General features: G+C 50.8%; 2 protein-coding genes across 2 annotated transcripts; both read right to left on the bottom strand.

Annotated features, from left to right (window-relative positions):
* Positions 1-1284: 1284 nt before the first annotated feature.
* On the bottom strand, positions 1285-3142 carry LOC141946222 (homeobox protein vent1-like). The gene is made up of 4 exons (XM_074875681.1): positions 3015-3142; positions 2567-2868; positions 2181-2413; positions 1285-1644 (listed from the first exon to the last, which is right to left on the bottom strand). Exons 1-4 carry the CDS (start codon positions 3140-3142, stop codon positions 1285-1287), a joined length of 1023 nt encoding a protein of 340 aa, XP_074731782.1.
* Positions 3143-11803: 8661 nt separating this feature from the next.
* LOC141945646 (uncharacterized) lies at positions 11804-12984 on the bottom strand. The gene is made up of 3 exons (XM_074874024.1): positions 12765-12984; positions 12315-12538; positions 11804-12115 (listed from the first exon to the last, which is right to left on the bottom strand). Exons 1-3 carry the CDS (start codon positions 12982-12984, stop codon positions 11804-11806), a joined length of 756 nt encoding a protein of 251 aa, XP_074730125.1.
* Positions 12985-13526: the final 542 nt, after the last annotated feature.

The following is a 13526-nucleotide window of genomic DNA, read 5'->3' on the forward strand; positions in this document are numbered from 1 at the left end:
CCATCCTTTCACAAGTGAGAATCCCCATGGCTATTAAATCAAAACTCTTGAGGGCTCACTGGATTGGAGGGTGGAGCGGGAAAATTTAAACCACACCGCAGCAATCAATTTCATTTCTAATGCATTTAGAAGACCTTTCAGGTGAATTAAAGAAACTTAATTGACACTTCTTATTTCTTGGTCTTTTAGACTTTAACCAAGTTATTTCAGGAGAGGAGTGAAAACTGATCACTGGGAGAACTAAAAATCCAACAAATTTCAGGATTGCTAAAACAAAAACTTAAGCTACTCCTTTTAAATGTTTCTTCTAAAGGGTTCAATTTACTAAAGAAATGTTCAAAATATGCAATTACCATGGGCATTTAGTGGTGAATCAAAGGCCAAATTTGCAGGTTAAAAACCCCTGTAGACTATATGGCTATGAACCAAACACAATTATGCTGTTAAATTTTTTACAAAGTGTTTGTTTTGATAATTGCAAAACTAAAATTCCACACTGAAGGCTTGAACTATTTGATTCTGTTTAAGGACACATCGACTTAATATTTGTGATTAACACAGCTGATGCTTTCATATGAAAGATGACACTGGAAATGCAAAGCAATGAATTGACTGATATTCAGAAGAGAAACTCACCAAGAGTCTCCTTCCTCCTGGAAGATGCACTTAGCCAAAAGCACAATGCAGTGCAACTGTTAAGGTCCAGGCTCCCAAACACACTCAATGACAGACAAGACTATCTCAGCATGAGTGTAGGAAAATCAGGTAAGATGTATTAAAACATCTAAATCCTTCCCCATTACCCCAAAATTGGAATTCAGGTGACCTTTACAGAGTTGGCACATATAACTCTGTTCAGATTTTATTTATGTATATATACATACACACATGGAAAACGGAATGTGCAATGAAAACCAGTTTCTTAACATGCCCATTTCAGATTAAACTTAATAACTTTGCCCTACACTACAAGAAATTTGGCAAAAGCAAGTTTCTGCTGCAGCTTTTTTCTCTGTCAGCAGCCCTTTCAGCAGCTTCCTTTCAGTCTACTATCTTTTGAATTAAAATAGTAGACTACCAGTATTTTAAAAATTAATAGCTTATCAAACAAAAAATTACTGAGTGGCATCACATCCAATAAATTTTAATATCAATTAGTACAAATATAAAATTATTCCTTTTCATATTTAACTTAAAATAATAAACACATACTCTTCCAAATCAGATGAGTTCTGAGCACCACATACATAACAGTTTTCACCTTTGCCTGCCCTTTTGTTTTCACTATAATGCATATACAGGGTGGCATTGCTTGTCCATTTTGCTCTGAATAATTGGATGGAAAAAATAATGAGGAAGAATGTGTTGATGGTAGTACGGCAGCTCATTTGCCATAAAGCGGTAGGTGCTTTGCGATGCGTCATATCTGGGAAAGGAGAAGCTGAACTGCACAGCAGGCACTGGGGTAAAAGGCAGGAGTCTCTGGTGCTGAGGAGCAAAAGGGTAGTGGAGAGCATCCTGAAGCAGAGCTGGTGGGGTCCCCGGGGAATAGCTGTAGAGTGGAGCAGGAGACACGAGGCCATGCTGGCGGTCCTGGATCTGCCTCTTCAGTTTCATCCTCCGGTTCTGAAACCAGGTCTTGATCTGAGCAACAAAACAGAACGGGGTGGGGAGTGGAGAAGACAGATCAGGGACTTTGCTTAAAAATAACGTGCAAACTATGAACAACTGTATCTCGGCTGCTTTTGCCGTTTTGCTCCACTTGAATTGACAGAGTTGGACTGATGCTTTCGCCCTAGGTAACCGAAACAGAGGGTCTGGGGAGTGTAGAGGGGAAGAATGTCCGTGCTCAGCGATTTTAGATTAATCACTTCGAGTCTTTAAGACTGTATATAAGCTTTGCAAGGTCTACGCAGATCGCTGTACACCAAGAACAAGCAGTTTACCTTACTAAGAAATAAGGAACGTTGATACCTCCTCGGTAGAAAGTGCCTCCGAGTTCCCCGAGTCTTAACTCGCTAGTTAATCCCCGAGGATTAACTACCCTCCCCACAGCCGCTGCTAAACCCAGCTGAAGACAACTACGTCTGTTCAGCGCAGGGAAGGCCGATGCAAGACCGCCGAGCCTGGCTGCCCCTGCCCGACGGGGCCGGGAGGGATCCGCTTCCTTCGGGACCCACCTGGATCTCCGAGAGCTGCAGGGCAGCCGCCAGCTTCCTCCGCTCCGAGGCCCCCAGGTACTTCTGCCGCTGGAAGGTCTTCTCCAGCCGGCAGACCTGCTCCGAGGTGAAGGCTGTCCGCGCCCGCCGCTGCCGCCCGCGGGTCCCGCTCGCCGCCGCCGGGCGCTCCCCGCCTGCGCTCTCGCTCTCGTAGCCCGAAGACTCGTCGGCGCTCAGCCAGCCGCCGTCGGGGGCTGCAAAGGAGGAGGGAAGGGGCGGCGGTGAGGCCTCTTCCCCCTGCGTGGGGGGGCCTCCGCCTCCACTCACCCTGCCGGGCCATTGCACCGACGGGAATCATCCCGCCCGCCCGCTCCCCTTATCTTTCTCCCTGTCCCCTCCTCACCCACCTGGCTCCGACGGGCACGGCTCCCGGGGACCGTCTCGGCCCCGCTCTGCCGCGCAGGGCTCGCTGTCCGCGGGCTGGCTCGGCCGCGGCCCCCGCCGTCGGGGCTCGGCTCTGGCCAGGAGGTGGGTACTGCCGAGAGAGGTGGGGGCGCGGGGAGGGGGCGCGCAGCAGATGTGGGGCCTGACCCCGTGGGGCTTGGTCTCTGCCAAGGTGAGTGTGGCATGGTTCATGGCGGAGACTAGCTGGGGGACCGTCAGGCTCGGCCCGCTCTTATATGGGCGTTCCGGTCCCGGACGGGCTCGTCTGCAAGTGTGAACCCACATCAAAGTGGGAATCGAGCAGAGATAACAGCTGCGAGCTAGGAGGAAAGTTCACACGTCTGGCAAATGTCTACAGCCCCTGGCTCCAGCGTGTCTGCGGGGCCGGGGAGACCCCCTTGAAGTGCAAACCTGCCCCTCTCCCCCGGAGGGCAGGGCACGGGCAGGCCCAGCCCCGCAAACGGGCGTTTAAAGATACCGACGGTGCCGACAACAGTGCGGTTTTTACCCACTCCCTTTTCAGCCGTGGGGTCCCGCATTGCGCAGGTACCCCGAGACGGCCCGGCCCGGCCCGCACCGTCGGGGCAGGGATGTGGCCGGGGCAGGGATGAAGGGTGAGGGGTAACGTTATGCCGGCGAGATCTGCCAGCCCCGGGACACTTCACCTCGGACTGTACTCCCCGGGAAAAGCCGTGGGGGACCGCTATGAAGAAGTCCCTATCCCCAAGTCTGAGCCCTCACCCGCGGGCACTACGGCCGGGCTGTGGGGTTAGCAGGGCCGTGGGCCCTCTCAGCTTGAACTTGGCGCCGTCTGTCTAGTCAGAAAACGCAACCGATCTCCCCAAGAGTTTAGCGATCAAAGCACTAAGTGACCAGCGAAGCTCGCACCTCATCAGCTTCAAACTATCCCAATCCACACGTCTCTTCCCGAGAAGGACGATGCCCTTGTAATACAGGGAGGACACCAAGACACACCACATATTCCCCCACCCCCAGCAAAGCTTGCTTGGGGAAAGGCCGGCTGGGAAAAAGGGGCATCCCGGCAGCTCAGCCCATCTCCCGGCTCTTCTTGTGTCCAATTTACAGCCAGCTTTTAGCCACTCCAGTGAAAAAGACAGCACTGACCACGACCCCACTGGCAGTAGCAATACTTGGATAACACCACATTCTAATCGTCGATTTTTCCTGAAGAGCAGGGAAAGTGATCACCATCCCTGTAACTGGGTAAATGCACTGACAGGACCTCAATTTCCACTAAACTTCTCAGGGTTCCTGCTGGGATGCACAACTGAAAGGAGTGGGCACCATAAACCTGTGATCTACTGGGGAGGGAGCTCGTTTCTTTCTAAGAACACAGCAATAATCTCAGTTCCCACACAGAAGAGTAGACGTGAGGTTTTTTTCCTCAAAAGAAAAAAAAAAAAAAAAAAAGTCAAACACCCCAACCAAACCAACTCCCCTCAAAACTCCCCTGAAAGATCAGGGAAGAAAATCATATTCGTGCTACCCATTTTCATTGTTTCAAGTGTTCCGGTAACCCCACGGCCAGGGCAATGGACAGTACATTATCGACCCCTCCTGCCCCCACAAAGGCCGTGGTGGCTTCTTTGAGCTCTGGCCCCAGGGCAGCGATAAAGCCCAGGCACTAGGGCAATGCAAATGCCTTCCCAAACCCACAGAGCCCAGGAGCTGGATTCCTCCTGGAACTTTGCTTGCAACATCAGCCCCTAAGGGCAGGGATGGGAGAGCCTGCACTTGCCTCGGCACAGCCCTGATAGAGAGATCGGCCTGCTACTTGTGGGGTGCTGGGCACAGCCACTAATGGAGATTCACTCAGTGCTGGCCCAAAACTATAATTTTGCCTCATACGCACAAGCCAGCACAAATGCCCAAGCAGCTGAACATTGAGCTGGAGACCAGACTCCCTCCCTTGGTCAGAAACACATACCTGGGAGTGCCACCGACCCAACCAAAACCACCATAACAGGGGAGTGTTTAAACCCCGTAGTGTTTCCTAGACACATTCCAGTGAAACAGAGATAGGCCATTCACTGCCCCCCAAAAGAGCTGAGTGCCTGCACATGAATTTTAATAACTTCTGGATTTAATATGATTCCTGAGCTATTCCACCTCTGTATGGTCCCTCTTTTTCTGGAGCAAACACACCACTGTACTCACTGTCTCCATGTTATTTCAGAGTGGCCATTTCTGAATAACCCCATGCGTGGACAAATCCAAGCAGAGAAATTCCAGCTCCACTGCGTATAAACCCATCCACAGCAAGTTGTTCCTTGCTTGTGCACTATCTGCAGAGCCTGACTGCCTCACCAAAACAAAGTTTGGACATAGCACCTGAAAACCACCGGGATTCAGGAGCTCCTAAACTGAGCACACACCTACCCAGCAAGCAGGGTGCTCCACCCAGGGTGGCCTCCCCACCGGTGCTCAGCAGATGAAACCTACGCCAAGCCAGGCAGCCCTGGGTCTCCTGTGCCCTGCAGTCCCCCCACCCAGGCGCACAGTGACACCCAGGGACTACTGTCTAGGGAGCAGCACTTCATCCCTACTGCCAAGATTAAACCAGGCATGAGATGACCATTCAGTGCCATGTCCAAAGAGACCAGCGTGTGCATTTATACATTATGTGCCTTATAGAGGAAAATTGTTAGTACTCCTGAATAGGTGCTGTCATTTCCCCTCTCATTTGTTTGAGGATGTAGAGAAGCAGCTGACCTGTCCACTGTCTGCTGAAAACCAAAGAAAACTGACTCCCCCCCCAGCTTTTTTTTTTTTTTTTTTTTAATTAGAACCTAATCTGAATTGTGTGTTGAATAAGATGTTTATACCCAACCCTAGGATCCCCTCTCTGGACCAACGTAGCTGAGGACCACATCTGTGGACCACAAAACCCTGGAACAGATGGGGAAGGGGTGGGAGGTGTTATGTGGCTGTTTTAGCTCCCATCAGAAAGAGGTGGCAGTATGAGAAACTTGGAAACTTTGATGACCCTGGGTGGATAGAGGCTCTGCAGCTGCAGTTAAATTCTCCCCTCACCTTGTAGAAATACAGTGATTATAGGAGACACAAATTTACCTCCATTCAATTCTTTCATATCACTTGAAACTTTTGTACCATTTAATTGATATATAGCCATGATCAAAAATAAATCTAAGTTTTTAGGGAAATTAATGTATTTTCATGTAGAACTTGGGGATACTCTATTATATTGGCTAATACATATATTTTTCTTACATGATTTATATTAATATAGTGGACCCATTTCTCCAAATCATAATTCCAAATATTTATTGTTCTGCATTTACATGTAAGCCTTACAACCATAAGAAACATGCTTATGCCAAGAAATTTACTGATAACTTATCTGCACTTAGTAACTCAGTAACTTGTAACCCTGAAATTTAGGTGCAGTGATTAATGTCAGAATGTGTGAATTACAGCTAAGCTCATCAGGAAAAAAGTGCTCTTTTCATGTGAACTCTACAAGACTTCTAGGGACAAATGGTAGATTTATCTCACTGGTACACAACAGGAATATTTATTTCAGGCCTTTGTGCACACACACAAAGTATAAACCCATGAGAGCAGGCAGGACTGTAGCAACTGTACATGCATGAAGGCATTGTTGGGAGAAGGTTCAACCCATTATCTAGGCTGCAGCATTTCCTGCACCAGTTACTAGAAGCTCACTCTTTACTGGAAGCTGAAGTACTTGTACTCCCCAAGAATGCTGTTGGTGTGCCAGGTCCCTCAACATACTGTCACACCTGGTTTTGTGTGACAGCATGAGAAAAAATGGCAACAAATTGGAAAACAGAAGAATAATCCTTCTCAAGAAAAATAATTTCACAGAATCACAGAATCATCAAGGTTGGAAAAGACCTTGAAGATCATCTAGTCCAACCATTAACCTAACCCTGACCGTTCTCAACTACACCATATCCCTCAGCGCTATGTTGACCCGACTCTTAAACACCTCCAGGGATGGGGACTCCACCACCTCCCTGGGCAGCCCATTCCAACGCCTAACAACCTGTTCTGTAAAGAAATACTTCCTAATATCCAGTCTAAACCTTCCCTGGCGCAACTTGAGGCCATTACCTCTTGTCCTATCACTTGTTACTTGGTTAAAGAGACTCATCCCCAGTTCTCTGCAACCTCCTTTCAGGTAGTTGTAGAGGGCGATGAGGTCTCCCCTCAGCCTCCTCTTCTCCAGACTGAACCCCAGTTCCCTCAGCTGTTCCTCATAAGACCTGTCCTCCAGACCCTTCAACAGCTTCATTGCCCTTCTTTGGATGCACTCGAGTAATTAGTTTCTGGCATAGTTGGGCAAATCTTCAGGTTCCAGACTCTCCTTCTACTAGCCATGTTTATAAGAAGTAGTCCATGAAAAAAAGTACACTAGGCAAACTGACATAACATTTATCATGGATTAAGAGCTGATGCATTAAGTCACCAGACCTGGTATCTGCTGGGCTGCTAAATTAGTTTCCATCGTAGGCAGAGCTCATTTAACTTTCTGGAAAGCCCAGATATTTCAAAGTCTTCTTGAGGAAACTGGAGAAATGGGGATAATAGAGGATGCAGTATGAACAACTGCAATGCCACCCCACCCCCACGGGGGAAAAACACCCAACCCTCTCACGTTTAGATGCACGAATAGTCAGGACGAGAGAGTCTGGGGCAGTGCGGCAGCCCTTCAGAGGCCAGTAAGCTGACTTACTGCGGGGAACCAGGTTAACATTGCTGGAAGGGCAGGCAGGCCAAGGCATTTTGCCGCGGAGAAGCCGGAGCTGCTGGCAGTGGCAGGGCCCGCGCTGGGCGCCCTGCCCCCAGGAGCAGCTGCCCGCGGCCGGTGGGACAACTGATGACTGTTTGTACCCTCCACTGCTCCCCTTTGGAAATGCTAACTAGGTTATTCAGCGCCTTCTTTGATGTCCTGATAGATGCCATTAGATAGTCAATTAGGCATCAACGAGATCGATTGTTTCGGAATAGATGCTTTTCTGTTTGAAGTACCCGTGAACACTAACAGGGCCATCACCCAGGCGCTCCTTTGCCCACGGGAACAATGCGGACTAACACACAATAAATAACAAATGCTCCTGACTCAGCCCGCAGTGCTGCACCCTCTTCTCTCTCCGGCTCACACGCTGCAAGCCCAGATATTCCTATTCAGCAGCTGTGGGAGCAAACACGGGCTTTGCATTAGGAACAATTTATCGGGAAATCTCATTCAGTTCTTTGCGCAACTAATGGACAAAGCGCCTAGATAAGTTAAATACAAGTTAGCTCGAAACAAAATAGCACTTGAATTCCCACTCACGCCATCGCCGTATTGCCCGAGGATTTGTGACACCTCCACATTTGTTCAGAATTGCCCAGGCAGAATAACTAAGCGCTAAAATAAGAATTAAAGCACTTAACCTACCCGAATAACAAAGAGATGCCGGGATTAGCTCTCTACTAAATAGTATTAGAAGATAACACTAGGTCGAGGCCTAGAAGTTTAAGAGACAACTATAAAGGAAAAATAGTAAAGTCTACAGAGGGAACACGTCGAGACGAAAAGATCTCTGCTCTTTCTTCCTCCCCCGCTTCGGTGGGATTTATCAAGTTAATTGTCATCTAATTGCGTATCAAAGAAAGAGATAATGGGCAGCAATTAGATGTAATGGCCTGGCAGTGCGAGATCTCTCCCGATTAGCACATAACGCTGAATAACTTCACCTGGTTTGTAAAGAGGTCCCTGGAGTGGCTCCACCGTGTCTGGGAGCTGCAGGGGGGGAATATCCCGACCCTATTCCCAGTCCCCTGATGGCTGCTCTCGCCAAACTGGGACAGGCGGTAGGAGCGCGGGCTGCAGACGGCTCCCTGCCATTACCGCCGGGCTAATTCAATCATGTTTCTCCCCCTCCGCGCACACACGGCAGGGGAGAAAGGCTTTGAAGTTAGTGCTGCGGCAACCTTCCCCTCCCACCCCCTTTTCCTCCCCGGGGAACGCAGTTTCCAGGTTATACAACCCCTTCCTCGAGAGCCACTAGCTCCAACAAGTTTCCCCGCACAAGCATTAAGCTGCTCCTCCCCAGCTAATCGGCTTCCCCCCCCCCCCCCCCCCCCCCCCATTTGTAGCTGGCTTGCGGACTCCGCTTTGTCTTGTCGGAGAGCATTCCGGTACTGGCGATTATTGTGATGCGATGAAAGACACAAAAGGGGGTGCTGGAAGCGAAGCGGGCTCTCAGCCTCCCTGGGGCGTGCGGCGGGTGCGGTGCCCGAGCAGGATCGCTCGGCGAGCACCCCGAGAGTGCAGGGGTCCTGCCCTGGCAAGAGTGACCCTTCACTGCTGCCGGGAGTAAGCCACAGTGGATGGGAAATTCAAACAAGGAGTTTCTTTCTCCCACATCAAAGGGAAAACTTGCATCCAGGTTTTATTAACAGAAGTGGACTGCTTTAGCAAAGTTTAAGGGATTTCACATACAGTTTTCTTCATTACCTTCCAGAGAAAACCGAGTTTTGTGGGTAGAAGAGGAATTACCATGTAGACATTCGGAAGAATCTGCTGTCATTAGGAACCCAGCCAAGTGAGCGTCACCTCTTGCGCTCATCTGAGCAATTGTCGGGAAACAGGACAATATTTGCAAGCTGGCACTGCCAAAACACTGGCAAGGCATTTCCCGAGCTTGGTGAGTATACGTGTGGCCAGGGAGTCATTATGTTAAGTGATCATTAGCACCTTTTCAAACAGAGTCCAGGCTTCCCCCTCGCCAGCCCTTCTGCAGCCCGTACGCCCAAAGACCGGACACCCCGCCAGCCAGCCCGCGCCCCTCGCACCAGACCCGCCTGCCTCGGCGAGGCTACAGGGAGCCGCATACACACACCCCTCAAGCAAAGCCTCCACTTTCGAGACGACCCCGCAGCCCTGCTTGTCCCAGCGTGGTCCCCACAACCTGCGTGGGCTTAAATCGTGGCAAGGATGGCGACGCTACGCCTTGTCCCCACAGCCCCAATCGCCTCTGCCTTGCCCTAAACCTGTGCACTGAGGGGGAACTGCTCCGGCCCCGCACAAACCCTGTCCCACGGAAGCACCCCCCTCCGCGGGTGGGAGCGCTTTGTTCTCCCCCTCTCCTCCCCAGCCTTTTCATCTCTCTCATTTCCCCCCCGCCCCCGGGGCCCAGCTGCGGTGGTGCTCGTCCCCCCCTTCCCTTTCACCCTCCCCCCATTTGGTCCGGGGCGCTCCCGCAGCGCTGCGGGCAGCCCCGGCCGGGCCCCTCGGGGGGTGCTACTTCCCCCCCCCCCCCCCCCCCCCCGCCCGATACCGCGGGCTCTGGCTTCTAACAGCACGAAGAGCTAGTACTATTCCTTTTGTACTGGGCGAGCAAAGCATTTGGAGGAGAGGTGGGATTCTCCTCTGTGACCATACAAGATTATAAGGGGATCACCCAAACTCTGAAACACTGTCCCCTTGAAAACGGGATAGCCAAATCGAGTCTCACGCTTAAGACCTTTTTCTTTTTTTGGGGGGTAAACAGTATATTTATTGGCCTTGACTTTTGCTATTTCAAAAATGTCACTGCTTTAGAGCAAAGAAAGTATTCAGCATTGCAGAGCTTTCTGAAAACCTCCTAGTTCCCTAATGACATTTGAAAGTCAGAGAGAATTGTAATTTTTTTTTTTTAAATTCGAATCAGTATAACTGGTCAGTAATACCTGTCTTTGAGAAATAAGCCTCCATTCAATGGGAGTTTTAATCTCATGTCAACAAATTTCCTTATCCCAAACCTCATCATATTTCTGAAGAGATCTCAGCAAGATTGATACCACCTGAGCCCTTATTAGTTTTCTGAAACTCTTGCATTAGAACCACATCAATTGGGCAATTGAAAGCAAATATTAATACCTCAAAAAGCTAGAAAAATACAGCATGGATTACAAGATAATTAAGGAGGCTTCCAAATGTGACAGCTACTCAGAAAATCAAAGGCCACAGCCTTCAGTGGCACATAATGCTGTTTTTTACCAGGCAAGTGTACTCCAGTGGCAGACTGGCCCTCAGTATACAAAAGAAAATAGGTGTGTTCAAGGATGACTGACAGAGCACCTTCAAACCATTCATTAGATGAGTCCAGATTACAAATGTGCCAGAAATCTTCTAATAATCTCCGAGATCAACTCTGAAGTGATGTAAATTTTTATTGCTCTTTTCATGTGAGTTGATAATTGACTTTGAAAAATTTATGGCAATTTACATCAGTCAAGGATCATTTCTCAGAGCCTTTTCTCTATCCTGAAATCAGGCCATTTTGATCTTATGTTTTCTAGAGCATTATTCAAATTTTAAAAGTGCATAGCACAATGGTAACAAACTTTACTGCAACTTACGGAAAACCAGCTTTGGAATGTTACATTTCTTTTGATCATCACCTTCATATCCCATTAGGTGCATGTGAGATGCCAAGATACCATTCTGCGATAAGAAATTTCAAGGCTACATCCTTTCCAAGATCTGTTTAGGCAAGAGGCCCTTACTAATAATCTACTGAGGCAGCACATGAAAGTGTGAAGATATATTTACATATTTATTTAGAAAGTAACTTTTTACAGCTTAAAATCATATTCAATATGTTATTTAAAGGGCTCCAACAGAAAACATCTGTTCCACTACTATAGCAAGCCCAGTATTAGTAACAGGTCTATCCACTTATTTGGTTAAAAGCACACAGTCCCATCAGAGGACGTGCCACCTAGGAAGTAGCTGAAGGGGCTGGACACCTGCTTTAGAGGACAGAGGGAAATTCATGCTTTTTTGCACTCACCCTCAGTAAATTGAAGGCGGGTGGAACAGATCTAGAGAACAAGGAGTCTATACTTCCTCTAATGAAGAGGAGCTCTCTTTTAGGGCAGGATAAATAGAGCTACAATCCTTGTGGAGGGAATTCACATGAGAGCTGGAAAAAGTTTAGGTTTATTAAAAGATTCCATTTATATTAGTGTTTGTTCCACTATGTTTCTATTTTACACAGTTGCCTATAAATGCAAGGGCCTGAAGTCCATGATTCAGATTGTCCAGTATGTCTCTGTAAACTATTTTGCTCAGTGCTGCATCATAACTCCACCAGGCAGTTACAGACAAGGGCAGCTATCAGTAGTGCAAATCCTCCTTGGTCATAGTCCATATCAGAGGGTCAGACACCCAGCAGGAAAGCTCTGGGATCCCTGTACCCCACAAAGCAGGGTGCTGCCCAAAAGCCCACAGGCTGTGCTCTGCAGGCGCTGCTGAGGTCCAGGGTGGGTGCTGGCAGCGCTGCCAAGGTGAAGCCCGTAGAAGCAGCCCCTTGCTGGGGCAGAGGTGCTGGCTGGGCCATGTATGTGAGTGGCAAGGGCACAACGCTGCTCTGAGGTCCGTAAGGGAGAGGGGGGCTGCAAAAAGGCTCCGGCCTCAGCTCCTGCAGCTGCCGCTTGAGCTTCATCCGGCGGTTCTGAAACCAGGTTTTGATCTGGAGGAAAGGGGAGGAGGGAGGGAGGTGAGGTCACTGTGGCACCCAGCCCATGCCCCAGCCATGCCCCGGCCATGCCCATGTTCCAGCCATGCCTATGCCCATGCCCTTACCCGTTCCCATGCCCGTTCCCATGCCCCGGCCATTCCCATGCCCATGTCCATGCCCATGCCCATGGCCCGGCCCACGCCGCGCGCACCTGCACCTCCGAGAGCCGCATCCTGCCGGCCAGCTGGCGGCGCTCGGCGGCCCCCAGGTAGCGCTGCCGCTGGAAGGAGCTCTCCAGGGTGCTGATCTGCTCCGCGCTGAAGGCCGTCCGCAGCCGCCGCCCGCCCCGGCCGCCGGGCTCCTCGGGGCCCGAGCACTCGGCACCCCCCTCCGGCGGGGGCTGCCCCGCTCCTCCCCACGGTCGCCCGCCCGTTCCTAGGGACAGGGAAGAGGGAAGAAAACGGTCAGCCAGGCCCGGGAACCTCGGGTCTGCCCGCCCGCCTCCTTCGCCTCCGGGCAGCCGCTGCACAGTTGCGCCTCATCGGGGCCCCGGGAGGATGGCGTAGGGCTCGCCCGCCCTCCTCCTCCTCCTCCGCCTCCTCCTCCTCCACCCAGCGCAGGAGCGCCGGGGTGCCCCGGCGGCTGCGGAGACCCCCGTTACCTGCAGCGGGGCGGGCCGCCGAGCGCTCCCTGCTCCTGCCGCCTCTCTCGGCCCGCGGGCCGGCGGGGTGCTCCTTGCTCCGCTCGCTCAAGCCGGGGCTGGAGCCAGAGCCGGGTCGGTGGCCCGCCGAGGATGGTCGGTGCGGGGAGCCCTCGGTGAGGCTCTTGAGGGCCTGGCTGCTCTGGGACAACCACTCCACAGAGAAAGGGGCCTTGGTCATCCTGCCTTGTTTCGGAGATGCCGGGAAGGAGGGTGTCGGGGAGCACGACTCCTCCTTTATACCGCAAGTCCCGGAGGAAAACATTGTTTGTGTAAATACACATCAAAGGGCCAGATAAGTATCATCTAATTGCCATCAGTCCTCCCCCCCCAACAAAAGACACCGTTCACACATTGCCACAGCTTGCGGAGGCTCGGCTCCGCCGTGTCTGCCCCTGGAGGAGTTCACTCCGCCATCAGTGATTTACAACTCTTGTTACATCCTATCCCGATGCAAATGGCATTTTACAGAGCTGAGCGGCCTCAAACGGCGCTGGGGAATGCACCCCCGGGCGCTGGCGGGAGAGGGGACGCTGCTGCTCCCGCTCCCCTCTTCCCCTAGAGTTGACTTTTTCATTCCTTTTCATGCAGAAGATCCACTGTCTAAAGGGATCTTCTCAAGCCTGCTTCTCTCTGGGCTGAGCACTTCTGTTCCCGAGACAGCCCGAGGCAGGCCAGTGGAGAAACTCACTAATTGCTTTCTGCTGGGACTGCAGCATCAGG

This window comes from Strix uralensis, chromosome 7, assembly GCF_047716275.1.
Source record: "Strix uralensis isolate ZFMK-TIS-50842 chromosome 7, bStrUra1, whole genome shotgun sequence".
In the NCBI taxonomy this organism is placed as follows: Eukaryota; Metazoa; Chordata; class Aves; order Strigiformes; family Strigidae; genus Strix; species Strix uralensis.

Coding starts and splice junctions, on each gene's coding strand:
- LOC141946222 (XM_074875681.1), bottom strand. CDS start 3,142: ATGCGGGACCCCACGGCTGAAAAGGGAGTGGGTAAAAACCGCACTGTT. Junction 2,869..3,014: donor CCTCCGGGGGAGAGGGGCAG/GTTTGCACTTCA, acceptor TCACACTTGCAG/ACGAGCCCGTCCGGGACCGG. Junction 2,414..2,566: donor GCCGTGCCCGTCGGAGCCAG/GTGGGTGAGGAG, acceptor CCTCCTTTGCAG/CCCCCGACGGCGGCTGGCTG.
- LOC141945646 (XM_074874024.1), bottom strand. CDS start 12,984: ATGACCAAGGCCCCTTTCTCTGTGGAGTGGTTGTCCCAGAGCAGCCAG. Junction 12,539..12,764: donor GGCGGCCCGCCCCGCTGCAG/GTAACGGGGGTC, acceptor CCCTGTCCCTAG/GAACGGGCGGGCGACCGTGG. Junction 12,116..12,314: donor TGCGGCTCTCGGAGGTGCAG/GTGCGCGCGGCG, acceptor CCTTTCCTCCAG/ATCAAAACCTGGTTTCAGAA.